A 27933-nucleotide genomic window follows, 5' to 3' on the forward strand; every position below is an offset into this window, starting at 1 on the left:
GTCAGCTGCCCGCACACGCTTTCACTCGCACATAGAACTTACGACGAGCAGGGCGATGTCATCGCAGTTGGACTTTATACGGAAGCTCATGGCGACGCCGACGACGACAGGTAAATGTGCCTTGAGTGTCCACATCGCAATAAAAAATTTAGTTGCGGGAAATAAGGCACAGACAAAGGAGAATTGGCCAAGTTATTTGTAGTGGCGAATGATCTGAGCCGCACTGCAATGATACATGCCTAAACCCGCGTTGTAGATTTTACAGAGCCATCCCAGGACGATGGCGCATGCGCACATTAACTCAGAGTTAAACCTTTCTGGCATGGTAGCTACAGCAAACGTACGAAAGTCCTGTAACTTGCGAATAGAACGCTTCTAATGTATCCGACATATGAGGTGAGGTTAAAGAATAATTACTGGCAATTTGTTCGCATGACGGCTGATGACAGAGACGGTAGTAATATGCGTAAATTTAAGGCGTTTGCCAATAATTCCAGCTGAATATAGGCGCAAAGTCCGGTGGTCGAATGATAGGCTCTGAGGGCACTGCAACAATATAATGAAAGCTACGAGTAGGTACGGCTCGTTAGCCACACAGCGCAGCCCGTATGGTTGCTTGCCGCTTTTCAATGACTGTCTCATTGTGCGCAATTACAAAGAAGAAATCATCGGACTGATTATTCCATCGGCAAGTATTCATAAGCTAGGCTGTGTTAGTACACCCTCACTATAGCCTTAACCGGAAGAAACTCTTCGATGTTTCTCTCTCTGCGCATGCATAAGTTCTTGTATTGAACGAATAACTGCGTCTATCGGTTTTAAATAAATAACTGCTGAAACTTACCCCATGTGGGCATCCCTTCTTGTCCACGTCTTCGTAAGTTTCTGCGCTGAACAATAGAAGATATCTCCAACCAACAAGGCCAGAAGTCTACCCTTGCTATGAATAATAATTGGCGTCCGTTAGAAGGGGTTCACACAGTAATAGAGGGAAAAAGAGAAAAAAATAATTCGATGCTTTCGTTACTGCGCTGCCGTATTCTACCGCTAAACTTTATTGATACAATCATGATCTGGCCTTATTACCGATATAAGCTACTTTTACCGCATAGATAAAGTACCGAATATTTTTTGTATTAACACGAAAGCCGTAGATGCTTCATAAAACGCGAAAATTCACCATCGGCGACATCGGCGTCAACACAAGTGATACAAAAAGTCATCATCACATGATGACGTCCCCATATGACGTCATATATGCCAAAATTTGTGACGTCACCATAATGTCACATAACGTGACGCCACAAGATGACATCGTCGCTTGGTAAAAGGTGAACCGATCACGGAGGCAGTGCAAAACCAGGTGAGGTGCAGAAAGCTTGCGATGCCTTCCTTCATGCAGGCAGTGCAAAATCACGCTGTCTGCAGAAAGCTTTCGGGGGTGGGCGGCGGTGCATGGCATGCAGGAGGACGCAGGTGGATTGGCGACCGCATGCAGGAGGGGCAGAACAAATGTGAACATTTCCGACGCGCGCGAACGCGGTTTTCCGGCCGCTGTGGCGTTTTCGCTTTCTCTTCGCTCCTCACGCGTGAATGCGCCATTGCAGTGGAGCTGTTAAAGGAGTACTGACAGGATTTTGAGATATCGCAAAAGGGACATTTTTTGTTTCCTCGGTATGCAGTGTCAACGCTCTCCACACACCGGAGTCGGAGAACACGTAGAGAATATTTTAATTTGACTTTGAAGTTTTTGTCGCTGAGCAGTGGACATTATCCCGACGAGTGAAGACAGTTCCCCCGAGTTTGTGAGTTCTGCGTCCTGCATGCAGCCTAAATCGTAAAACTCACTGTCAGGGTCACTAGACGACAATTCACTCATCGTTGTTTATGTGCACCACGAGCAGATGACGGATTTGCCGCTAGTACGTCGAGATTTTCTGTATCCCCGTGACGTCACACTGCAATGAAACGTCACTGAGAAGCTGCCCCCTCGATATTGAAACCGAAAGTGTTTTAACGTAGCGGTAATTAAAATATATACGATGCATTCCCAGGCACCACAGTATTGGTTTTAGGTTTCTCGACACCAGTATCTTTATTTAAAGCAACAATCCGAAAAATGTTTAAAATTTGTGTCAGTGCTCCTTTAAGCGGTTTCGCGTTAAGCCGTCATGCCGTTTCGGGTTGGCAGATAATTATCATCATGAACCGCCATCTTCGCCCTCTTCGCCATATTCTGCTTCACTTCCAGAACACCTGCGTGGATTTGTCCGGCGTGGAATGCAATAACTTTGATGGGTGAGAGAACCAGTACAGAGAGAGAGGGAGAAATTCTTGGCCAAGAAGAATTGGCGAAGCTTGCACTAAACCGCGCAAGGCTTGACACAACGAAACTGGACGATTCTGAGGGCTAACCTGGTTGCTTCGAGGTTGTTTCTAGGCCTTAGCCAGGTGACGAGGGTTGTTTATAGGCTGCTTCCAGGTCGTAGCTAGGCTTTAGCTAGGTGATGCTAGGTTGTTTCTACGTTGATTCTCAGCGCAGAGAGGTTCGAGTTAAACCACATACAGTTACAGACACGACACGGTTGTCCAAACTCGTGCTAAAACGAAGCGTTCGCACCTCTCATAGATATACGGGCACGTCGTGGTTGGCGCAGGCCTTCCATCGCTTCGGGGTCTTCTCGCAGACGCCGTTGCCTTTCCCGTTCCCCAATATTCTCTCCTTGTACGTACTGGGGGTCCTCGGCTCGCCGCCATCGCTTCGCAGCTATTTGTCGGGCTAACTGTTGCCTTCTTCCTTTTCAGTGGAACTTGTGTGTAGTGGGATTTACCCAACTTATATGGCACATACCCGTTTATGATGAAGATAGTTTTCTGACAGGCCGCACAGTGGCACATACCCGTTTGATGACGATAGTTTTCTTTATTTTTTGTGCACCACTAGTGAGTAGCGGGATTGACCTAATTGATGTGGCACATACCCGCTTGTGATGACGATAGTGTCGTGGTACGAGATGCGAGGAACGATTTACTAAACGAGTTCGCTGTTAAAAACATACTTGACGAGATTCGAACCCGTGTACCCACAATCCGAAGGCGAGCATCGCAACCACTCGGCTATACAGACACAATAGCAGAGCATGACATAGCCTTCTGTAGGGTAGTATAGCAAGGGGATGGGAGGTGAGACTGAGGAGGAGAGATGCGAGGAGGAGGGAAGCGAGGGGGAGAGAGAGTAAAGCATAGCACAGAAAGAGAGAGAAAGGAAGTGAAGAAAAACTGAAAGAGAAAGAAAGGCAGAAGGAGATAGAATCAGAGAGACATATAGACAGAAAGACGAAGAGATAGAAAGAAAGAGGAAGCGAGAAATGGTGAGAGAGAGAGGAAACAGAAAGAAAGATAGAAAGAGCGAGAAAGAGAAAGAAACACAGCTATAGAGAAAGAAAGAAATAGGAATAAACAGAGACCAAAAATACAGAGAAAATAGAGTTTAGAGAGAAAAAGAAAGAAAGCGATGAAGAAAGGAAGAGGAAAATAAAGAGAAGCAGAGATGGCCTCTCAGCTTCCTTCAGGCCCAGCACTACTAGTGCGAAGCGGCCTTAATTTTTTCCTCTATTTTCTTTTTTTCTTGAGCACAAGCTTACTCTTTTCCTCCTTCGCCATTCGATCTGGCGGAGAGTGGGTAGGGCGTACATGAAAAATCTGCTAAGCAAAGGCAAGTCGCCATGTGGAAACGTGGGCTCCAGCGACATTCTTTTACGGCTACTTCTCATAGTTATATTACTTGAAGCTTATTCACACCTTTCGTTTCACCTAGACATTTTTTCCTACTGCGCCAATACATGCAACCGTAATACTTAATACGAATTTAATAAAACGCTTGTAAAACTACCTTCTTTTTGGCCTATACCCCGTAATGGGTATGAACAATCGATGGTGAAAAGAACAAATATAAAAGAAGAAGAAGAAGCAGAGGGCGGCCATGACCGTTAAAAGTAAGAAGAAAATCTGGAAGAGGAGGAACGCTGTGCCGACCAGCATCGTCCTTATTCTTTTTCTCAGTGGTCGTGGGAATGCTGGTAAGATGTGCGAAAGTGCAGCTTCATTGCGTCAGACTGCGGATATTTTTCAAAGATGACTGAGATGGCAAAGTCGGATCATCCAAGGCGTTCAGCGGCAATCTCTTTCGAACACACTTTCCTTTTCGGAATATTTCAACGCGTCGGCGTCCTTGAGGGACAGCTTTCCTGGCACGCTGCCATAGCAGAGTTAGTACAGCGCCACAACTGTGCTACCCGAAGACATCGAGCGTGTCCTGCTCTGAGCTCGCGAAACTATTTTCGAAAGTGGTGGACCTAAAGTTACGTCTAAGCTGCGATCGGCAGTGTGTTATAGGACTTGGAAATAATCTTGATCAACTACAGCTTAGCACTCACGCCAAGCGTTTTTGTATTTTACCCAATATGGAAGCGAAATAACTATCCTGGTGACAATGTTGTACATTTATGCGATCGAAACTACATCATAGAAGCAGCACCTACTATGAATTGAATAAGTAGTCGCAACGAGACCACAATAATGAGGCAAATTGTGAAGTCGCTGGAGAAAAGACATCCAGTTTAGAGGGATTCGCTGAGAAAGGCGCACTTCTGAATGACTAACACATGATTGTACGCAGATGAGCTTGGCCCGTTTATTCGGAACTACGAGCTGCTGTCATACCCAGCCCGGCAACCGAGCAACGAGAGCCTCCGAAGGGTGAAGCGTGGTGCAGAGCAGTGGTCCGACGCTGAGCGTGTTCGTTTCAAGGCACTTGGAAGGTGAGACATTGCTCAGCAAGCCAAGCACTGAGGTTTTCAAAATAGATTCAGCCAACAGTTTATTTTCACAGAAAGAAATAAAGCGAAAAATAAGAGAACGAAAGCTCCAGCCACGTCTTCTATCAACCACCGTCATCACTACACTAAGCATATGAATACGTCGCTGGCTTTTATAGTAAGATATGAGCAGCAAGACTGGCCACTATTTCATGTGACTGCAATGTCCTACAGTATTTAGGTCATTTTGAGCAGTTTTACGCATTATGTGTGACAAATTCTGGAGCACAGGTCATCAGTCATGAAATTTATTTTACCCTGCAGCATAGTTGAAAGTAATGTCCTCTGCCCACCGAGCGCGGCACACATTCTCTTTAGATTGACGTAATATACCACTGGTACTTATAGAGCAGGATTTTCCGGACTGGTTGGCTCGTTAGTGATTGTTCAGACAGTAAAGATTACAACTCCGCAGAGTTTTTACGCCATTCTTACACTTATTTTTTTAGAGAGTTTCGCCTCGTACTGCACCCTGACCTATCTTCATTCTCCAACGACTTTGTCATGACCACACCGGGAGGTGCAGTGGACGTTGACCTTTCGCACATCTTCTCCGGTCATGTAGAAGGTCTGTACCAGCCTCTTGCTTATGTAAGTGGTTTTCACGCGAATGTGCTTTATTCCAGGCTCCACCAAATTTACTGACGTCATGCCCATCACGGAAATGACTTCACTAAGTGAGCACACTAGCTTTCTAGCATCCATGCAAGATGTCACTTTATTCTGCTTTTCGCGTAGCTAAGGGAGACGTCTTGCTGATGTGACCTCTAGCAGACGAGTTCGTTCATGAATTATCGTCGGTGGACGTCATACCTCGCTAACAGCAGTAAGTGGAAGGCACTTTCGCGTGGCGCATTGGGTGAAAGTGTCAAGGTTCATCGCTGCACGTATGTTCGAATAGGGTGCATATACCTGCTGCCATTGTTTTTATTGCAATGCACTTGCACTTACTATCAAAGCTGCCACTACTTCTATGAAGCTGCGTTTAGCTTTCGTGTTATGGCCGATGCCTATGAGAGTGGTCCACCATTATTTTTTTTTTTGTTTTTACCTTGATGAGTTGAGGCACAGTATTGGTCAGAAAGTATGTATAATAGAATTGTGTAAGAGCGCGAAAAAAGCTGAAATATATGTAACACCCCAGTGCAGCACAGGTTAATACACAAAGGAGAAATAATACCGGGCATCAGACTAGAGGTCTAGAATTCTAGTAGTAGCAATAGACAGCCTGAGTCGCCACAAAAAAAAAATAAATAAATGCTATGTCACGTGGTTTATTCACGTACAAACGTGAAGGAATGACGAGGAACGTCGAGGGGCCAAAATCCAAGCAAGCGCAAGCTCGGGTCGCGTGGCTATCACTAACGCTGTGGCTTGCTTTCTTGGCTGCTTCGTCGTCGTCTATATTGTTCACTACATTTGCCCCCGGTGAATAGCGTAGCCATCCTGGCGACCTAAGGTGTTGTCAATATGGCAGGGTCATAATAGGGCTTGAGGCGACTCACATGGACAATTTCCCTACCACGACGACGTAAGTCTTGGGACGGTGTCAAAGGCTGAACCTCATAATTGACTGGGGACGTACGAGTGAGAATGCGGTAGGGCCCGTGATATCGGGCCGGTAATTTTGACGAAAGGCCAAAAGTGTTCGGTGGGATCCAAAGCCAAACCAGGGCACCTGTCGTGAAAGTAGGGAGAGGTCGGTCGGTGTCGTGCCTTAGCTTCGGACGGCATTGGTCCTCTGTTGTAAGCGAACGGGCCAATTGTCGGCAATCTTCGGCGTACCTGGCAACATAAGAAATTGCAGTGTATTCAGATGAGTCAGGTGTGTAGGGAAGCATAGTGTCAAGCGTGCATGATGGATCGCGTCCGTACAAGAAAAAGAAAGGCGGAAAACCTGTGGTCGCATGCGTAGCGGTGTTGTACGCGTACGTGGCAAACGGAAGGACGGTGTCCCAATTGGTCTGGTCTGATGCGGTGTACATTGTCAGCATATCGCCGAGAGTGCGATTAAATCGTTCAGTGAGGCCATTCGTTTGCGGGTGATATGCGGTCGTCATGCGATGAACGATGTTGCACTGAGCGAGCAAGGCTTGAATAGCGTCAGAAAGAAAAACACGCCCTCTGTCGCTCAAAAGTTCACGGGGAGCACCATGGCGAAGGACAAGGTTGCGTAAGATGAAAAACGCAACTTCTCTTGCGGTTGCTGTGGGCAGGGCTGCAGTTTCCGCGTAACATGTGAGGTGGTCTACGCCGACAATTATCCACTTATTTCCAGAAGAAGTCGAGAGAAGCGGTCGTATAAGTCGATACCGACGCGATCAAATGGACGCGCCGGACAAGGCACAGGCTGAAGAGTACCGGCTGGGCGTTCAGGTGGAGCTTTACGGCGCTGACCAGCAGTACAAGCGCGTACGTACTTGCCCACAAACGTATACATGGCGCGCCAGTAGTATTGCTGACGGAGGTGGTTGTAGGTCTTGAGATCGCCGGCGTGAGCACTTTGCGGGTCGTTGTGGAAAACAGTGCAGATTTCCGTGCGCATGTGGCGTGGTATCACTAGCAGCCACCTCCGACCATCAGACGCGTAATTCCGCCGATAGAGGAGGTTGTGTTGAATAGGGAAATGTGTGGCTTGACGACGTTGTCTGTATTGTTCACTATAGCAGTATAGAAGATATAAGGTATGACGCCGAAAGCATCGTGTGTTCGGCGCATAGATGATTGAGAATTTCTTTGTAACCCCAGATGAGTTTAATCGGCCAGCAGTATATACACAAAAATATTTGGTCATTCTTTTAATGCTCCAGACACATCAGCAGGGAGCCGTATTTATAGAAGCCAGGGAGCGTATACCAAAGCATTACTTTGAACGAAAGCCGGGTCAAGGGTCGTTTCTTTGTCAGAAACAACCTTAATGAAACCAACAGACAGCGAAGTCAAAGAAGGTACTGGGGACATTATTTGTTGTTTTTAACTGTGGTGTAGTAATTATCACGTAAATAGAAAGGAATTAACGCGGACAAAATATAACTTTGTAACCGGCAGGGACGAAACCTACAACCTTTAATTACAAAGTTTACAGCCTACAGATTTTCACAAATTAACAGCACTGCAGCGATTACAGACACCTAATTACCGAATTCAGAATTAATAAAAATATATTTGTGCAGTTCAAGTGAACGAGCACGCGACTGCGATCATATTCTATAGTCTCATAGTGACCTAAGCGCCCAAATTCAAACGAGGGTCCTCGATAGCAGCGACGTCTGGTGTTCCTAGCAGATCGCATCGTTGTAGGTACCATGGGTTGCTGCCATTGACATAATCGGATTACGCCAAATTGTCAAACTGCTATGGCGGTATTTTGAACCAGTCAGAGAGGCCATAGCAGCCCTCTCGGCCAATCAGAACTGACAAAGCAGTAAATCCTACAACATGGTGGAATTATCGACAATGTTCGGAATAGCCCCCATGGCCTGTATTGCTATTAGAATTGCTCTGAATCCACAACTTCATCATAGCTATAGAGTTGACAAAAGTGCTTTCGCTGAGGAAATGTTAGAAACTAGATTTTATTTTGCTGACAGGAAAAAAGAACACATTCCTGACGCACACCTGCAACATAGGTGTAACTCAAGAAAATGATTGCTTGGATTTAACATATGACGAAGCTGTTCTTAAGAAGGACACGTGTCACAGTACTAGCCTAATATACGTTTATATTTCGATGTTGTCGTTACAGAGCAACGAGGTAGCCACTAATCAATGGATTGAAGAAAGTGACATTTTGAGCTTGCTCGAACAGTCCACCATTCATTTTACCTAGAGCTGTGTTTGAAATGTTTTGTAGATAGATTTGGTTACATCTCGGGATACCTCCAGGCTCCGTCACAAAAGACACTGTGTATTCGTGCTACGAATCATTGCTGTCCGTTTTCTCTTGTGCGGATTTCATTTGTTTTCGCTCCTTTCTCTGCCCTCTATTTTATGTATTGTTTAACTTGTAGGCGAATAAATGTATATATACTTGAAGTTTTTGTCTCCATGCAGTCTGGCGCTTTGCAACATTTCAGGCGACGCGGGGAGTCGGGTCTTTGGCTCTGTCGTCGATGGTGTATTCCACGGGCGCATCAGCACAGGAAGCGGGCGCATCTTCTACGCCGAGCCAGCGTGGATGTATTCGACGTTACAGTACAAGGGACACACCGTCTTCTACTCTGCCGAAGACGTGCGACTGCCGGCACAGCTGAGATCGCACGGTGGATGCGGCTTTGACCGGCTGCAGGCATATATGCACCGACAGAACGTCGCGATGGGAGCTCGCAAGCCATTCCAGCACTTGGACCAGAGTCCGATGGAGCAGGAAATGGTACAAGCTGCGATTAATAAGACGTTTAAAAATATCAAAATGCGTAAGCTAAATTTCTAATTGCCATACGGATCAGCGCACACGAGATGATGGAAATTTCCGGAGCTCTCCACTACGCGTGCCTCATAATCATATCGGGGTTTTTACACGTAAAACCCCAGCCGTGCGAGGACAAGAAATACAGACGCTTGAACGAGTGGTTCTACTTTAGTTTTCTCGTGTTTCCCGTCCCAGCCTGTACCATGAATTACACTTCAGGCGTATATAACTGTCGCGCTAAATAAAGTGATACATTTTCCCGACCGTTACTCTTTCGGTAGCGGCAAACAAGGCTCTCAGCCATGGACAGCAGCCAGAATGACGTGACCGTAGTTTGGGTACAAGCCCTACAGCGCTTCTCTGAAACACGAGAGCAGTATGACCCACAGTTCGTGCCATGTAGAGGTAGTCGTTGATTCTAAGGAAGTCTCCAGGATGCGCGCTGTCATTGGCACTTGCCACTTTTATCAAACTCGGCGGGAAGCGCCATGCGAAGCTCACTTTTTGTCAAGGCAAGGACAGCTGCGTGAGGAAGTGCAGGTGATCCACTCATTTCGCGCTCTACCTACTATATACACTGTTCTTGCAGGATTTTCATGACGTCGTCAAATTCAACCGCGATCATATCCTCGTTGTAAAGTTTATCAAAACGCCATCTTGGCCTAATAAGACGTGGCTGATGCCATTTGAAGGAAGCGTTGACGGCATCAAACTGTAAAGCTGGCTCTGCTGTTCGTAGCACACTTTTTTATTCCAGAATAATCTAATGCTGATACGAAGAAAAGGGCCTTGCCTGGCATCTAGTGCAGTGTACGGGGATTTAAACAGGATCATCCCGCTTTCCAGGCCGACCTCTCCTCCTTCTTCTCATTAAAAGCATCTTCTTCTTCTAAACAGGATCATCGATGGCGCCGCCCCTACCAAAATGGCGGGAAGCGGCGCGTCCGACGTTCCCCTGACTACGCCGATCCGCCCCCTGGCAGTAGGAGCAAACCACGGGCTCGCTCGGGCAAGGGCCGTCGCAGAACCTCGCGCCAGGACTCCACTCGACGAGTGTGCCATATGCAGGTATAGTGTGGGCGCTACCGCCCGAAACCTCTATCACAGCTACGGCGTCCGAGCGAGTTTAGTTCGCGCTTGCCGGCAGCGTTTGTGAAGCAGGACGTACAGGGACGAACTAGAATTAGGGACATCTATTACGGCAAAAGGCTTCTATATCTCGTGTGTTCAATGACTGCGGGATATGGCGAGACCTGACGATACTCTGCGAGACCTGCCGAGGCTGCGGCGTCAACAAGAGCGGTACAAGAAGTATCGCGCGATCACAGATGATGTCGTGATGACGTCACAGATAGCGAAAAATTGTGGCGTCATATGATGGCGTCATCACATGGAAACGTCGCCTGGTCAAAACGTGGCTGATCCCGTATGTAGTCCAACAACGGGTGAGCGGTATCGAGGTTCAGGATGCAGGGGTGATTCAATGAGCGTCTCGTGAGAGCGTTCTCTCCGTATCGTCAGTTGAAGGGACTGCCGATCTTGTGCCAATAGTTCTGATTTCCGTTACTGTAAAAACCATTTGACGGACCGCTTTCCAAGGCATCCAGCGTTACTTTGGAAGCAAAAAGTTCTTACTCTTTTAACGTTTTAAAATTTTTATTTAGGACTTTCTCCAGCCCAATGAAATTGTAATTCTTTAACAGCCGAAAATAGGGCAACGTGAGCAGCACAAGAGATATCATATATCTGCTTGAAAGATCGTTGTCCACTGTAAAACAATGCGCGATTTTTTTTCTGTGCAATTATTTGTTTAGAGCACGTGCGTTGGTTTCCTTTGGCCGCATAGGTCGTCGTAGACCACTTGTTGTACGAATTCTTCGCCAAAGGGACGGACGACAGCACTGCCCGCGAGCGCATCACTTCGATGGTTGGCACGCACATGGCGTCCACAAACTTAATCTACTCCACTACCGACTTCAAAGGGATCGTCGGCATGCGCTTTGTGATACAAGACCTCAGGGTGAGCCCGCTTTCTTTTATCGCCTAGAAAAAGAAACACAGACACATGTCTGTAAAACAGTTCACAGACAAGAGGACAACGTTGAGAAGAATGCGCAAGTAAGCGCATTATTAGGAAATGTTGTTGGCAAAGGATAAAGACGTGCTAAGAAACCTCAGGGAATTCAGGATCCAAGGAGACACACTGTATCTTATTTTGTTCTTTGATATGGGCCCCATTTTAGTCCTCCTGCTGGGACACTGCAAACCGTTGGTGTAGTGCGCGAAATTCGGCCAGTGCAATGCTACCCCCTGTCCTTGATTAAATTATTGCTGCGAGACCAAACTGCTGTTTAACTCGATCAAGCAGGTTGCGACGCCAGAAGTGACACGCGGCGGTGCCTCCTCTGTTGCGCAGATCAACGACACCAGTGCTTGCGAGGGTGCCGAGGCGGCGAGCAACCCGTTCTGCCGGAATGACCTCGACGCCAATCTTATGCTGCAGCTCTTCGCGCTGGAGGAGCGCAACGACTTTTGCCTGTCATACGCGTGGACCAATCGCGACTTGGGTGAAGGAACTCTGGGACTCGCTTATCTGGCCTACGCTAGTGGTAACCACCGTTGAATTCGCGTACGCACATGCACGAATAAGATGCGTTCGCACTATTGAGTGGATGACGTCACTGGTTGAAGGCATCTACCTAACGGTATTTATACGTTGAAACATCAGTGTAGACTTGACTTCTGAGATCTGACCAAAGGACATGCAATATGAACACGGCGGCTTGAAAACGATGGGGTACTGCGAATGTAAAGTTCGTTGTAAAGTACAAGAAGAAACTACGGTCTCCTTTCATTCGGTGGTTTTTCGCGTAATTTTCTTTTCGCTTACAATCACATGTTGCAGGGGCGTGGCCAGGGTCCTATTTAAATGGTAGGGCAAGGGGGAAGAGGGTCTGACCCTCCTGTGTGTGTATACACACACATACAAACTGTCGAGATTTCGGGGAGGGGGTACTTCTACCTCCTCAACATATATCCGGGCTACACCTGTAACAAGTTGTGCTGACGACAAGCTTTTAAAGGAGCTGAAAGAAAATACTTGGGGATGAGAGAACAGCGATCGATGTACTTACACAAAAATTAGTAAAATTTTGTGAAAATAAACATAAACACTGTCAACTTACGAGCACCGCGCTGCATGGTCGTGTGCGGCGCTTCGACGCTACCGCTCTTGAGCTTTTTCCCGTCTTTCTTTCACTTGCTAATCGTACCAAGAAAGGGGAAAGCAGCAGAAATATATACAGATGTGAGTAATGGGAAGAGTGACATTTTCGAGCCGTGTGAAGCAGGAGTATCAGAGAAGGCCAACTCTCGAATATCGATTTAAAATAAATAAAATAAAAAAGCTGCGTACAGTATGATCAGCAACACAATACCATGCTTGATTCGATATATGCGCATCACGTGTTGCACGGCAGGGTTACATCTGGTACACGATCACACTGACGATAAAAAAATGGCACAGTTTCATTGCAAGGGCGAAGCAGTCAGTGCGATAACAACGAATCGGAATGCTATGCGAAGTAAGGCTAGCAGTTCATTCCTTTAGCATCCGACCTCTGAACAAAATACTGGCGCCGCGGGGGAAGCGACCTTCATGCTGTCTATCGCTTCAACGCAAAGTAACCAGCGAGAGCACGGCGAGGTATGAGCCATCTACTAATCTCCACCGAGATGGCGCGTGCGTGACAGCAGGAGCGAAGCCCTTCCAACGTCCCTCCATGCATTTTCGTGCGACGGAGGCGGCCGGCGCGTTTCTTCACTGCTCGAGCCGCGACCGGCTGCAGCCCTTGCACGATGCGCTGGGTGATGTTAGTGTGCCTCGATGTGTGCGCCCGCCTAGGTGATGTTATTTCTTTGGACTCCATACGGAACATGATGGCGATGGCTGTCCATACAGTTGCTATCGCAATAATAAAACCGCTACGTCATATATTTATCCGTGTGGAGTGCGGCGCTCGTTGAGTTAGAAGATAGAAGCGTCGTACATTATTTTGAAGGAACGCAAGAATAGTAGTTTTAAGATTAGTGAAATAATAAATTGCATTGTTTAAACCAAGACAGTCAATTGATAGGCCGGATAAGAGCGAGACGTGCTTACTCAACCTTGGGTAACTGCTTTGTATAGGTTACCTCCTGCCTGTGTCTGTTCAAGAATCCAGTTTTCTGCTCAAGAACAACAATCCATCGGAATAACAAATAAATCTTCATTTGAAGCAGTCTGTATGTAGATTGCAGCACTTGTCGACGTTCATACGTCCAACCGGTTTGTTCCGAACCGATAACCAATAATATCTTTTTTTTTTTTGGTTGAAGTATGGCTCAGGTTTAAGTGCATTCCATAATATCGGTTCAGGTTCGGGTTCAGTTCTGGCAAAAATCCTTATTTAAAGGTGGCCATTATTGTATCCTTCTTTATGTTTCAGTTTTGTTTTCTCGCTGTGTACACATCGTCATTGTCATTCAGTTTGGGTTGCTACATGACTGCGACGAATAAGACAGCGATTTACGTCGGTTCAGTGTCATGCGTCTGGCCTGCGTGGGACGCGACAGTCACCTCTTGTATCTCTGCGTAAAAGTTAAGCGAGTTATGTGAACGGCGAAGCGGGCTGGCGTCGTAATATATGTTTTCTTCTTGCCCTGCACCATGGCGTGTCTGTTCTGTGCACGGCCAACCGCAGTCGGTCTCGCGCAACTGACCCTGTTTGTGCTGCTCGTACGCAGATAAGCTGGGAGGTGCGTGCGAGAAATTCCGGTCGGTGAACACTCGCGAGGGCATCCGGCGCATGGCACTGAACACGGGCGTCATAACATTGTACCTGCACGGTGGACCAGTTGCATTGGCCGTCAGCGAGGTCACAGTGGCCCACGAGATCGGCCATAGCTTCGGCGCGTTGGTAAGTTAACGCTGCTTCAAGTTTCCCCACCCGTATACAGTGGAACGTGTTCTACTTTTTCACCGCAACACTTATAATTTATGCAGTGAAATGTAGCAACAAAGAGGTCGCTTCGAAGGCACTTGAGGGACTGTGTACACTAGATCTCATACAAATAGTAGTATTCGTGTACGAAGGCTATGCAGATGTTTCGGCAGCGTGTTTCATTTGCATGACTCACCAGTCGTTATCAAACAGAGAGGGCGGAAACGGGGTGAAAGTTTCACGCGCGCGTCGATCAAAATGTATGGCGTGTAAAAAAGGTCTTAAATTCTTACCATAGGGCATACGATAACATCTGTCAACAATCGAAGTATGTTGTGCAAGTAGAATAAGAACTAAACATCATGGAATCGTGAAGGGGATATCAAGACGGTTATTTGAAACGAATAGAATGAGTTTGCTAGATATAGTCGCAAAATATTCAGCTAATCAAATTCCACTGTATGTGTATTACGTCCAAATTTTGGACTTTCTCAACAGCTTTTCTCTTAATTGAACGCTCTCTCTTTCTGTACAGCAATCTTACCTCTAGCTTATCGTGTCCGGTTGACGCTCCCATCAGCTTTAATTTGTAGCGCTTCCGACAGATAGGTATTCCCTACTTTTCTTTCCCGGTGGTTATCTTGATAATCGTTTACAGTCTAGTAAGTCAACTTTCCTTTTTTAAGTAGGCATACGTAGTTTTTGTAAAAAAAGCAGATATTGATACCCCCCCCCCCTCCTCCTGCCTCCCCTGTGCGCCTGTTCACTCCCAACACGAGAGCCGCTAAAGTTTGTCATTCGCCCTTTATCCAAAGGAAGTTGCGGCAGAGCTGGGCAGGCATGACCCATTACCTCGTTACATTTTTATGGCACAATTGTTTTAACAGCGAAGTTGTTTAGGGCGAGCGTTGGTCCGTGACGCGAAAACAAACATCATCGTCATCGTCGTCGTCGCAGCAACGGCGCGTTTTTTTGTTTTGTTTTTCGAGCCTGGTAGCACACACATCAAGACTCCGTTATAAAGGGGACGCTCATAGCATCCATCCATACATCCATGCACTAGCACTGTGAGAGGAAAGTGTAAAAGGTAGAAGGCGCGTTCATGTAGCCTCCGTTATGGGTTGGCGGTAGCTCAGTGGGCTAAACACCCGTCAGCCATCGTCGCGGACTGAGAGGTCATGGGTTCGACTCCTGTCAACGGCAATTGTTCATTGCCATTCACTGGCAGTTTTTTTCTTTGCCATTTGATGGGGTTCGTTTTGCTGACGTATTTCCGTGACGGAAATACGTCATGAAAATCTTGGTGGACCCCGGCATAAAACATTTTCGTGTTAAAAAAGGCAGAAAAAACAGAGAGAACAGAGGAGAAGAAAGAGAGAAAGAAAAGAAAGAGAAACAAAAAAGACCACCCAACTCCGCGCTTCCTTCATGCTTGGCACCACTAGTGCTAAGCTGGCTTGATTTTTATCGCACGGCTACCTGCGCCACTCTTACATTATTTTGCACTTCAGTCGGAGCTCGTGAAATTTTGCTTAATAAAGATAAAGTACGGTACAAGAAAGACTTAGTGTTACCGGTGGTGCTATGATGTGAGCAATAACATGGTCGTTTATTGAATGGGGAGTTGTAGATTTGTAGGTTAAAGCTGTTTATTAATTATTGAACTAAAAAACCTTTCTGACCGTGCAGATCATTTTCTATGCGAGTGTTCGTCGGGCTTCTGTAACACTTCTACAGCATGATGAGACACCCGAGTTTTTGTTTTGTTTTGTTTGTTTTGTAACACTTCTACAGCATGACGAGACACCCGAGTGCGCCCCTGGTGGCGTCAATGGCAACTACATAATGTTCGCCCGGGCGACGACTGGTCTTCAGCTCTTCAACCGGAGATTTTCACCCTGCAGCATACGCAGCATCAGCGCCGTCCTGTATGCCATCCTCAACGGCCTCTACGATAAGGAAAACTGCTTTCTCTGTACGTCTTTGTTATTGTCTGGGCAACGTTTCGCTTCATGGCGTAGAGATTATTGCTGCTGCAAACGTTTCAGAAATTTGCAGCACGTGGGTCAGTTTTCGCAGCCTGCTAAGTTACTTTGCCATTTTGTGCAGTCAAACGAGAGCAAATATAAGAACGGCATGCCAGCAGGGCCCCTCGCGGAATGCTCGTGTGACGTATTGCACAAGATTACGTGAAATATGGCTCACTAGCCGCCTGATAAAAGCAGCGTGCCCGTAGTCCACTCCTGCCTTGTTAGTTATCAGCTCGAAAGCATAATTAGAGGCTAATAAGGCGCTCGCAGGGGTGAATACAATGCAGTGCTCTAGAAGGTGCTTTTCTTCCATCAAATGATCGATGTAATGCGACACTTCGTAACCTGTAGCCCCCGTTCAGTAGGTTACGAAAAGAAATGTGTTCACGACGCGCTGATGGCATGGAGCGGCGCCATCTGGTATTTTCTTGTCCACAAAGCGTTTTTGATAAGCGCCGAACACACTGAAGGGACAGACAACCGACAAGAACGTGTGATTAGATCGTAATGGATGTGAAAAGATCGTCAGTTACAGTCACATAATAGAGCATTTTTGTCGCGATTTGAATGAGATTTGTATTTTAAAATTGCGTCTGTTAGTCACACAATCCAGTAAGTCATGCTGCCTTGTGGAGAAGCCTTGGTACTCCGTGGAAGTTGTTTGAATCGCTGTACGTAGTCTGAAGTTGCTTAGGCAATTCGTGCTCAAAATTACAGTCTACATGTTATTAGGTACACCCGCTTTATTCTGCGCTTATTACGAGGTAAAATGAATTACCACTGAGAAGCGGCGCTGCGTTCGCAACAAATAGGGGAAACAAAGTCCCGTGTCGAGCTTCGGGCGCGCGACGGGCACGCATGCGCTGCGTGGCGCAGCGCATGCGAACACGAACCGCTGCAACGCAGACTTGATAGTACCTCGCTTCTCTACCAGCGTATGATCGCTATCACACTACCTATTACTGCAGCATGTGTTGCTTGCACGACCTCGTCAGCGCTGCAGATTTAAAAGAAATCTGATAAAAAAAATTACACCATCTCCCGCTAAAGGGGACCATGAGGCGATACGAAGCCGGAGCACTTCCAAGATCGCGTTCCGTTGGCGTTCGCTGGGCATGCTACCAACCTCGCGTCGTGGAACGCGGAGAGGAACACTACGCGCGTCGTGTCTTCCCTCCAGCCTGGCCGTTAATTCTCACAGGGCGTGCGGGGAACGTCGACAGGCACGCGAAAGGGGAGCAGCGTAGGAGAGGAGAGAGAGGGGGAGGGGACGCGCATGCGCTGGCCCTCATCGCGGCGCTGCGCAGGAGAGAATTTCGGCATGTCGAGCCCGCATTTCAGAGGAGCCAACTGGGGCAAGCGCTGGACTGAACGCGCGCAGCGCTCTACCACATGAAGTAGAGGAGACTAGAGGAGGAGAGTAGCGTATGCGCCGTGAGAGCAGAAGCGAGAACGCAGGAGAAGCGCAAGCAGGTGCTGGTAGAGAAGTGGAGAGAGCAACGCGCAGCTGTTGGAGAGAGGGAAGGAGGAGAGTCGCGCATGTGTAGCGTCAGTGCGAACTACGCCGCGTGCGGATTACCACGCCGCGTTACATACCCCCGAGCAAGAGATACTTCGCATCTAAAATGTTTCTCGGCGTTTTCCGCGTTGCCGTTCCATGGTTCAGTTACACCCTGTGCACCCGAATTTTTCATCGTTCCGTGATTAGGCACTCGGACCGGCTAGCTTCTGCTGCGCAAAATAAAACGGGTATTTTAGAAATTGTTTGTCGGTCTCTTTAAGATTGTGAGTTGACGAGTTGAGACAACTAGCGGATACGTTTTATGCCTTCCTGTATTAGTGTATTATTACTGTCTATTATACAGTTTTTTTTTTTTTAAAGAATGCAGATATTAAATACCCTAGTCTTTCTTGGAGAACTTAAACGCAGAAATTTTGGTCTGTCTGTTTGTCTGTCTGTCACCCGATTCAGCCACCCGGCCAAAGTTGAACCACTTGCTTACCGCTCACCCATCTTGAACTTGTACGGCTGTTAATACTTGTGAACGTTGTCGATGAAAAAGTAACTATTACGCATACCTGAAGCGCAACATCCTTAGGTAAGTATTAGGTGGTGTATTCCTTGAATAGAAAATACATAGATACGTAATTCTAAAGACCCTAGTTTCTTAAGCTGCGCTGAAAATGCGGCTGCGCTGAAAATGTGATGCGCCAACGAAAGCCCTCTGCCACGGAGGAAGGAAAGAACTTTCCTCCTCGTGCCCTCTGCACAAGCTCGTCTCCCGACGTATTGCCAGATGGCGCCCGTATCTCACGCAGCGCTCCTCTATTGTTCTTTGGACGACATTTGCAGGCGAAGCACGCAGATACGCGGCCAATTTTTTATAAAAGTTCTATGACACTAAGGCTATTGTCGTTTTCGCACATGAACTCCACGTCGAGGCGGTAACACTTTGCCGCAGTAAAAGTTAAAATGACACTGTTGCGACTAATTAACAGAAACTCGTTCATTAACTTTTTAATTATTGACTTCAGGGCAAGTGTTCATATTACAAAAGTGTAGGTAGTGCGTGCCAGTTTATGACACCTATTTTTTAGAAATCGCGAAAGTTGCACGTAGTTCGAGATATTCGTCATCGAAATTCAAGGGTGAAATCAAAATTGATCGCGCAAGGCGCGCACGAAGCACGACTTTTCTGTTACGTCAGACCGGAACTACCCGTTACAATTAAGGGAGTGACGACATTTAAATGACGACGCGCCGCGGCCGAACGTTTTTGTGAAAAGCTGCAAGTCACCTCACATATGCCCGTGCATCGCGTTACTTTTGCGCGTAGTGTTTGGTGCTTATCTGTTTCTTTCACAAAGAGAACCGCAATATGAACCTTTTCTTTGTCTGGGAAGCATAAATTTCAGGGGCAGCCACTACGGTGCTTCTTGCAGACAAGCGTCGCGCCTCTTTACAGTTTAAGAAAGAAACAGGTAATCGCCACCCATCGCACGCATACATTAAGCTGTCTACTTGTGTATTTCAGAATGCTTGCCAATTTTTCAGGCCGGATTCTGCTTTGGCGCGCCTTCGTTCAAATGTCGTCGCTTCCCTGTCACGGGTCGTTTTGGTGTTCCGCCGCGTTTTGCGCGCGCCGGGCTCGATCACTTTTGATTTCACCCATGAAAATCGATGACGAATATCTCGAACTACGTGCAACTTTTGTGATTTCGCTGCCTGGTGGGTAAAAAAATGGGTATGCCATAAATTATCATGCAATACAATTTCTAATACAAGGAACTGCACTTAAATTAATAATTAGAAAGTGAATTAACGAGTTCTTGTTAATTCGTCGTGTCAACACCATTTTAGTTGCGGGAAAGTATTTCCGCCTCAACATAGAGTTCATGTGCGAAAACGACAGGAGCCTGACTGTCATAGAATTTTTATAAAAATTCTGTATTGTCTAAAAAAAAAACACCCTGTATTTTTCTCTGTATACGAGTAGTGTGTGAATTCATTTATTATTGTGCCTACTTTTTGCTATCTGTTGTTTATATGTGATAGTGTATAATCTCCCCCCCTTCCCCGCCCAATCTTAGTGTAATGCCTCTAATGGCACTGTGGGTGTATTGCGTAAATAAGTACATAAATAACACAGACGTTGAGCACCGGCTTGCTGCCAGTTATTGTAGGTCAACGCATCCATCACCGCATTTTCAGCTCACCAGGAGTCCTTCTGCGGCAACAATGTGCGCGAGGAGAACGAAGACTGTGACTGCGGCTACCACGAGAAAGACTGCCGAGACCTGTGCTGCTACGCGCGCAAGAATTCGCAACATGTTCCTGGCTGCACGCTGCGTCCTAATGCACAGTGCAGGTGCGTCTGAGTAACGTCTTACGCGGAGTTGTCACCTCAAAATAGTTTCATTGCAATGCTACCATATTGTTTGTCAACACAATCGAGCTATAATTATATTCATTTGAGTCGCTGTCAAGTCAAAAGAAGTAACAAGAGACTGAAATACGCAATTCAGAACGCTGAAACTTTAGAAGATGAATTTTAAGTTATGATAATGCACGGCGTACAACACTGTTTGTTGGCCTAGTTGGTACTTGCTTAGTGACATATTTTAGCCGCGAAAGAGCACATGCACAAAGCAAAGCCTGTCGTTGTGTGTTTCTTTGCTTTGTGTATGTGCTCTTTCGCGGCTAAAATATGTCACGGCGTACAACGAAGAAAGAAAACGGTGATGTGAAAAAGCACGGCCGCTCGACGAAAAACACATGGCCGTGGAACAAGTAAAGATCGCGAAGCATGCTCTTTATCGCTGAGAGAGAAGCACGCTGCGCTGAATGATCAAATGAAAGCCAAGGCTTTAAGATGTATGCGGTGAACGTATCATACAGAATAACAAAGTTACGTTAAGCGTACGCGAAATATACGCCATCAGAGATGTTGATATAAAGCAGAGGTCTCAAACTCACCTCAGCTAGCGGGCCACAGTTACGAAATTTGATCGCGCTTGGGCCGAGGCAGTAAAGGAGGTTGGAGCGGGTGTGTGTGTGTGTGCGGGGGGAGGGGGGAGGGGGGGGAGGCGTTCGATGAAATGTCAGATAAAATTGGCGTGTGAAAAAAGGCGGCCCTTCCCAATCTAACTTTATGGGGCATTTATGATATAGATTGAATCAGGACTCGAGAAATATGGATACCGATCGTTAGAATGACTTAAATGTGAACGCCGATTCTGAAATGTATAGTTTTTGTTCCACGGTTGTGTGTCAACATTTGGTGTACATGACTGCATAATGCGCCTCACAAGAAAAAAAATCGCAGCATGTCCACGAGGTGAATGATGGTGAGGTGGGCGAAGCTCCGGAGGTTATGGGTGATACCGTTAATCCTCCGAGAAGTTCGCCCGATAAAATCGTCATGCAAACACGTGAGGTACGGTGAAGATCTTGTTCCTGATGCCAGAAACCGCGGTGAGGTTATTATCGAACCAAAGTCGATCACACACGTCGCAACTGTGGCCAAACGAATGAGCGAGAAATTCCCGCTCGAACCGCGCGTCGGCTCCTTGAATGTGAGACCGCTGGCGCCGCTTGGTCGCCGCTTCCCGCGCACGAGCACCATCAAGGTCTGCCAGGTGCCGCGCTCGCTTCGCCGCCGCTTCTCGGGCTCGCCTTTCGGGGTCCGCTGCTCGGAGTGCACGTTGCGCCGCGGCGTCATTGGCGCGCACAGTCGCGGGATCCGCCAGGCGCCGCGCTCGCTTCGCCCACCAACGATCCGGCACGTACGGCGACGATCCAGGGGACTGAGAGAGGCACTCGTTCCCCGCGCACCCAGGCACAGCCCGCGCAGCAGCCAATCGGAGAGTAGCGGCACTTCCACCGCCATCTAGTGGCGATTCACACAAGCGCACTTTTGCACACACTTCTAGTGGACTAACGCCATCTAGGAAATGAGACGAGAAATGGTGATGACGGCACAGATTGTGTACAGCGCCTTCTAGAATATCATCACTCAACTGCAGTTTGTATGTACTTCTATGAGACAGCGCCATCTATTATACTGCTCGGGAGATACTGCCGGTTACGCCTGACGCGTGACAAGGTTAGACTAAGAGGAGCTACGCCCCTAATATCGGACGAAGGCAGCCTTGTGCGGGCCGTGGGCCGCAGCGAAAGGTGCGCGAGCCGCGTGCTTGAGACCCCTGATATAAAGTCCACGAAAACGCACTCATAACAGAAGAATGCCCGACATCGAGTGGTAATGCGTTCCTCTCGGCGCTGTAGACAATTTTACGCAGGACACATGGGCGCTGTTAAACGAATGTGTTCTTACTATTGTATCTCGCGACATGAACGAATAAGATCCCGAAACGTGGAATGCGCTCACCCAACCATTTTCACCCACTGTAGCCCTGCTCGTTTAGTTGTTAAAGATAGAAAACGCAAAAGTCAAGAGCCCAATATGGTGGCACCGAAACGCATCCGTAAAATAGTTCATAAGCAAATGAATATCGGTATTCTCTCATTCTAGCTTGCGGTGCTGTACAATTGTTTCACCGTGCTTGGTCCCGGTTGGCCTAAGTTAAACAAAAACTACACATAAAGGCCTAACTGAAACATTGAGTGCTCGTTGGCAATATTAAAAAAAATTCGGCAAATCCCACGCCTTGCGGGTATCGGTTTCATGCTAAGCAGTCAGCCAGTAGCTGTCCTTGCTGCATAATTTGGCTTCTAGCCAAGCGTTACGAGGTGGATCAACGTGTTTTTGTAAGCGTAGTATGTGGGCACATCGTGAGCTTACCAGGTCAGAAGTAATGTCGACTGCACTGGCGTTTAAAGGGTAACTTATGGTCTGACGTAACCTAAGCACCCACATTAGAGTACAGACGTCAGTATTACCGAAACGAAGTGCACTTAACAGTGCGATGATGTGAATATCATGCGTAAATATCATTAGCGTTCTCCTCCGGGGTCGAGCAAATATAGCTTGCTGAATCATAGGAATACAAATGTAAAGTTTATTAATTAGAATGCTCTAAAAACGGAGCCAACACTGGAACCACAGTTGAATTTAACCCTAGATGACGCATGTATCATAGGAATACACATGTAATGTTTATCGCCTTGTTATAAAAGTATACAAGGCGTGTCCTGAAAGTAATGCCAGTGAATTTATTGTGACGCGACTGTACGTCGGAGCGCGGTTGAAACTAGCAGTTGGGGAACCTAGCTAATTAGCCACCCGTCGCTCAGTGTGCTCCGAGCATCAGAGTGTGCAGGACGGGCCTGTCCATTGGAGTTGTTTTTTTAATCTTGTGCAAGTGAAAATGCAGCGCTCGTTAGAACAAAGATGTCGATCAAGTTTTGCGTGAAACTTGGCAAGATCACGGTGGAAACTGTTACTATGAGAAAGAGTGCTTACAAAGAACATGCCCTGTCAGATCGGCAAGTGTTTCGGTGGCACAAGGCCTTTTTGGGAGGCCGGGAAGAGGTCGGCGACGAGGACCGCACCGGACAGCCATCCACGACCACCATGGCTGACAAAGTGACGCGAGTGAGGCAACTATTCAACAGAGACCGACACTCAAGTGTTCGTTTAATGGCCGACATGTTAAACATTCCGAAAGCTTTACGAGGAAGTCCTCAAAAGGCTGAAATGCAGGGTTCAACGCATCCGGCCGGACATCGCAGAAAACTAGAAGTTGCACCACGATAATGCTCCGGCCCACAGTGCCGTCATCGTCACCGACTACCTGGTTAGAGCAGGGGTGCCAATGATCCCCTAGCACCCGTACAGCCGGGACTTACCCCCCCCCCCCCCCGACTTTTTTTGTTTCCACGCCTCAAAACACGAAAGACAAGAATTTTGGGATGGTGGACAGGATCGAAGCAGCTTGCACCGCAGCATTAAAGGTCATTCTGGAGGAGGACTACCGCAACGCATTCGAGAGCTTGAAGTCTCGCTGGAGGCGATGTATCGACGCAAAAGGAGACTATCTAGACGATTTTTATACACTCGTAACGACAAATTCAATAAATCATTTTTAATGGACTTACTGACATTACTTTCAGGACAGACCCTGTATAGCCAGAACTGCAACCACAATTGACGTTGCACCGGCATTATGCCTGCATACGGTCTTTTTGCAAAGCAGTTTCAAGAGCTGGCATGGCTCTGGGTTAGAATACCTTACTGCCACGCGAATGCTTGGGTTCAGTTCCTGCTGGGATCCTAATTTTTGTTTGCATTCGTCAGGTCAACGCTGCCGATGTCGGTTTTTCTTAGCGCTCTCCTATTTCAATTACCAAAGTTTGTTCTCGTCGTTCCTGGATAGATCTAAAACATCCTGTCACCTGTGGCGCATACCCGTACACCGCGGCCCGTGTTAAACGGGTATGTGCGACACGTGTCTGGAGGAAAGGTTTTGACGACGGATGCCGCAGGATTTTCATGTTATTTGTCAAGCCCTCTTACCCTCCCATGCCAATTTTGGTCTACACTAAGTTAAAGAGGCGATCACGAGAGTATCCAGACGTAGGCGGCTAGACAGACAGACAGACGGACAGACGGACAGACGGACAGAGGGATAGATAGATAGATAGATAGATAGATAGATAGATAGATAGATAGATAGATAGATAGATAGATAGATAGATAGATAGATAGATAGATAGACAGACAGACAGATAGATAGATAGATAGATAGATAGATAGATAGATAGATAGATAGATAGATAGATAGATAGATAGATAGATAGATAGATAGATAGAAACGCTCAAAGTGCCTTTGGCTCGCTAAGAAGTGCTTCGCATCTAAAAGTTAAAGCCAGTTCACGGTGTAAGAATATACTCAGGTGATGACACTCTTCCCCCAATGCATGGGAAACCGCAATCCACGCGCGTCCAGATAATGTTCGGGTTCTTATCAGATGACTTGCAGAGGGCGCTACGAAAAGCGGGGCAGTCGTCTCCATAGCAACGCGCATGCTGCTGATAACGTGAATTTTTCTGTGCCATTTTGCTGGATAATGTGCATCCGCCAAGCGGCGTCGAGGGGCGAAATCGAGAGAGCAACAGGAGAGGGCACGGCGAGCACGGCGGCGATGACGTAACGCCACCGTGATTCGGCTACTCGCGGGCGCTCTCCGTCTCAAGCCATTAGATGGCGCACCGCTCAACGCACCGACGACCGAACATTTTCTGGCCGCTTATGCGAGCGCAGTGTCAACACCTGAATATTCTTACACCGTGAGCCAGTTCCACGCCTGTGCAATCTGAGAAAACAGCGGAGCTGGCAAGCAAGCACCTCCACCTGACGAACGCAGATTGAGTTCTTTCATCATCTTCTTCCTTACTTCTTTATCCTTTTCTACGCGTCCTTTTTTTTCTTTATTCTGTCTTTTCTTTTCTCTTTCTATACTGCCCACTGTCCTCCTTTCATTCCTCCTACCTTCCCATCACTCCCCTCTCCCCTCACTTCTCTTTCTCATCCCTTACTATGCTATACTGTACATGGTTACGCTATGGCAGGCTCGTAGCCAGGGGGGGGGGGTGCCCTAGGGGCCAGCCCCCCCACCTTGAAATTCTGATGCAGTGGGGTGTTTTACCGAAAGTAACTAACGAAAGTAGGTGTTTTTCTAAAATAGTCGAGGTCTTCAGCAAGTGTCCCCCCCCTCCCGAAAAAAAATTCCTGGCTACGGGCCTGCGCTATGGTTTACCCTCTCACCTCCTGCTTTGCCTCCTCACCCTAACATCAGTGCTCCTCACTCTCACTTCCCTTCCCACTCCCTTGCTAAACTGTAGTATACAAAGCTATGACATGCTTTACCCTCTCCCCTCCGCTTTTCCTTTCTCCCCACCCTCACATCACTTCTCCTCACCCTCACTTTCCTTTTCCACCCGCTTGCTATACTATACTATCCATGGCTATGCTATGCTAGGAGCAGCTTGCACATACCTGCTTTCCCCTTTCCCCTCATTGTTCCCTTCCTCCTCACCCACGCTTCCCTTCCCACCTTCTTGATATTCTTTACTATGCATAGCTATGCTATGCATAGTAGAGAATTCTGTGACTGGTCACGCTTTCTGTGACTGGTCACGCGGATCAGCGGAACGAAAAGCTTAAACAGCTCCGCTTCAAGGTCCTCGAAGAAGTCCGCTTGTCGAAGCGTTGACTCCAGCGGTACCCCGCGTTTCAAGGATTATTCAAGTGGTGTAGTATATGCCGCAACTTTACTGCAGCAGACAAGATCGATCTGTCAGATTGATGGCATTTTTCTGGAAATATGGGTGTTCTATATATAAAAAAAAATAACTGCACTACGCTGCAGGCTTCGCAAATAAGAGAGTGAGTGCAGATGCAGGTCGTCTTGAATTAGCATGTGATGACCACCAGTTCGTCGTAGACAACTTACTGGTATCCTGAAGATTCTTGTGTGTAGTCAGTTCTTGCAACAGCCAGGAGCGAGAAAATGTCATAGTAGGGTGGAAGATGAATATGCGGAATCCTAGGTATGCTGGCGAGAGAGCGATTGTTTGTGTTAGACAACTGGACCCTAGAATCAGCGGAAGTGTGTGCGTATCTATAGATCAGATACTGAGAGGAGAACCTACTCATGTAAATGAAATTCACCGAAGAATAAGGATGGGCTAACAGTGGACATCCTCAACTCATGACCGGTAGCTTGCCTCTGTAAGTAAAGCGGAAACTGTACAACTATTGTATTTCGCCAGTTCTAACATATGAGGCAGATACTAGAGACTAACAAAGAAATTAGTAAGAGCCACACAGCGTGCGTAGGAACTAAAAATGATAGGCGTAACGCTAAGAGATTAGAAGAGAGCAGAATGGATCAGAGAACAGACAGGAGCGGCCGATATCTAGATGTGGCGTTATCATCATCGCCCATCATCATCATAATTTTCCAGCCACCGCGCTGCGCCTCTCGCGCAGCTCATGCCGAGAGCTCGAGGCGCGAGCCAGAAGTGAAGAACGCGCTCACGCTCCTGGCGGTCTGGACGCTGCAGCCACCGCCGCTCCGCTTCGGCCGTTCGCCTTCCAAATAAAGTGGCGAGACAACAACACGGCCAACGTCGGCCGCCATCATGTCATCTCATGTCACTCTCACTCACTCTACACTAGACATTTAGAGAGAGAAATGGATGTATAGTCGGATACAACTTAAGTCCGGAGAGGCCCCGCCCAGATGACCGAAGCGCGGCAGCCGATCGCCTCCGCGACTGTAGAAATAGTACCGCTCATGTACTCGGCAATGTACTCCGAAGGTGGGATCAGCGGCCGTCCGGCTCTGAAGTGCCCGCCCATTGGTGAAGGCTTGTGTGCCTTTGAGAGGAAATGTCGCAGACTTTTAAACTTGTATGCGACTATAGGCAGATCCCGCCATTAGGAGGACAGATAAGCGATGTCAATTACAGCGCCGGAGTAACTTACAAGAGGCGCGGCCGAGGAGGACAAATGGTTAGGTGGAGCGACGAAATTAAGAACCCTTCCAGATGGTAAGGCCAGTGTCCGCGTAATAGAGTTACAAAAGAAAACAACAAAATATGTGGACCTTACATGTCGCTTGTACGGTGCAGATGTCTGGTGGCATTAACTGAAGGGTCTGGAATGGTTACCAAGTGGAGGAAGAGGAGGGTGGCCTAGGAGCAAATATTAAAGATTGTGCACGCATCGGGCAGAGTTGCTTGTCGCTGGACAATGTAAGTGGCTGTCGCAAGGAAATGCCTTCCTCGTACAGTGATGATAAGATACCGTTGATAACAGTTACTGCGTGCGAAAAACGAGCCTCTCGAGAAGGTTGGACACTATGTGTAACGCGACGCGCACTTCGTGTTGTCTCTGTGCAGCCCGTCTGCTGGAAGCTGCTGCAGCACAGAGTGCCACTTCATCAGTGCGAATCATCAGTGCTCGGCGGAGAATGAATGCAGTCACGCTTCCTTCTGCAGATATCCTTCGCTAAACGAAATTTTATTCCCCGGCCACGGCGCAGTGAACAACCAGGTTTTGTCCTGCCGCGCAGTTTCCTTTGAAGCGAAATACACGCTGTCAAGCGCTGGACCTTCGCGCAACTGAGTACATACCACTTGCCAGCACTCACTCGAGTAGAC

General features: G+C 47.5%; 1 protein-coding gene across 1 annotated transcript; it reads left to right on the forward strand.

Annotated features, from left to right (window-relative positions):
• The first annotated feature begins 55 nt into the window (after positions 1 to 55).
• Positions 56 to 27898, forward strand: LOC119393092 (disintegrin and metalloproteinase domain-containing protein 10). Its single transcript, XM_049415856.1, has 11 exons — positions 56 to 110; positions 4679 to 4820; positions 5327 to 5445; positions 8954 to 9249; positions 10186 to 10356; positions 11135 to 11308; positions 11705 to 11897; positions 14074 to 14246; positions 16065 to 16245; positions 20013 to 20169; positions 27673 to 27898. Exons 1-11 carry the CDS (start codon positions 56 to 58, stop codon positions 27896 to 27898), a joined length of 1887 nt encoding a protein of 628 aa, XP_049271813.1.
• Positions 27899 to 27933: the final 35 nt, after the last annotated feature.

Source organism: Rhipicephalus sanguineus, chromosome 5, assembly GCF_013339695.2.
Source record: "Rhipicephalus sanguineus isolate Rsan-2018 chromosome 5, BIME_Rsan_1.4, whole genome shotgun sequence".
NCBI lineage: Eukaryota > Metazoa > Arthropoda > Arachnida > Ixodida > Ixodidae > Rhipicephalus > Rhipicephalus sanguineus.

What these genes read in the sequence shown, in the direction of transcription:
- LOC119393092 (XM_049415856.1), top strand. Translation starts at nt 56, where the DNA reads ATGTCATCGCAGTTGGACTTTATACGGAAGCTCATGGCGACGCCGACG. An exon ending in TTGTGATACAAGACCTCAGG is followed by an intron (nt 11,309 to 11,704) that starts GTGAGCCCGCTT and finishes TCTGTTGCGCAG; the next exon opens with ATCAACGACACCAGTGCTTG. An exon ending in TTATCTGGCCTACGCTAGTG is followed by an intron (nt 11,898 to 14,073) that starts GTAACCACCGTT and finishes GCTCGTACGCAG; the next exon opens with ATAAGCTGGGAGGTGCGTGC.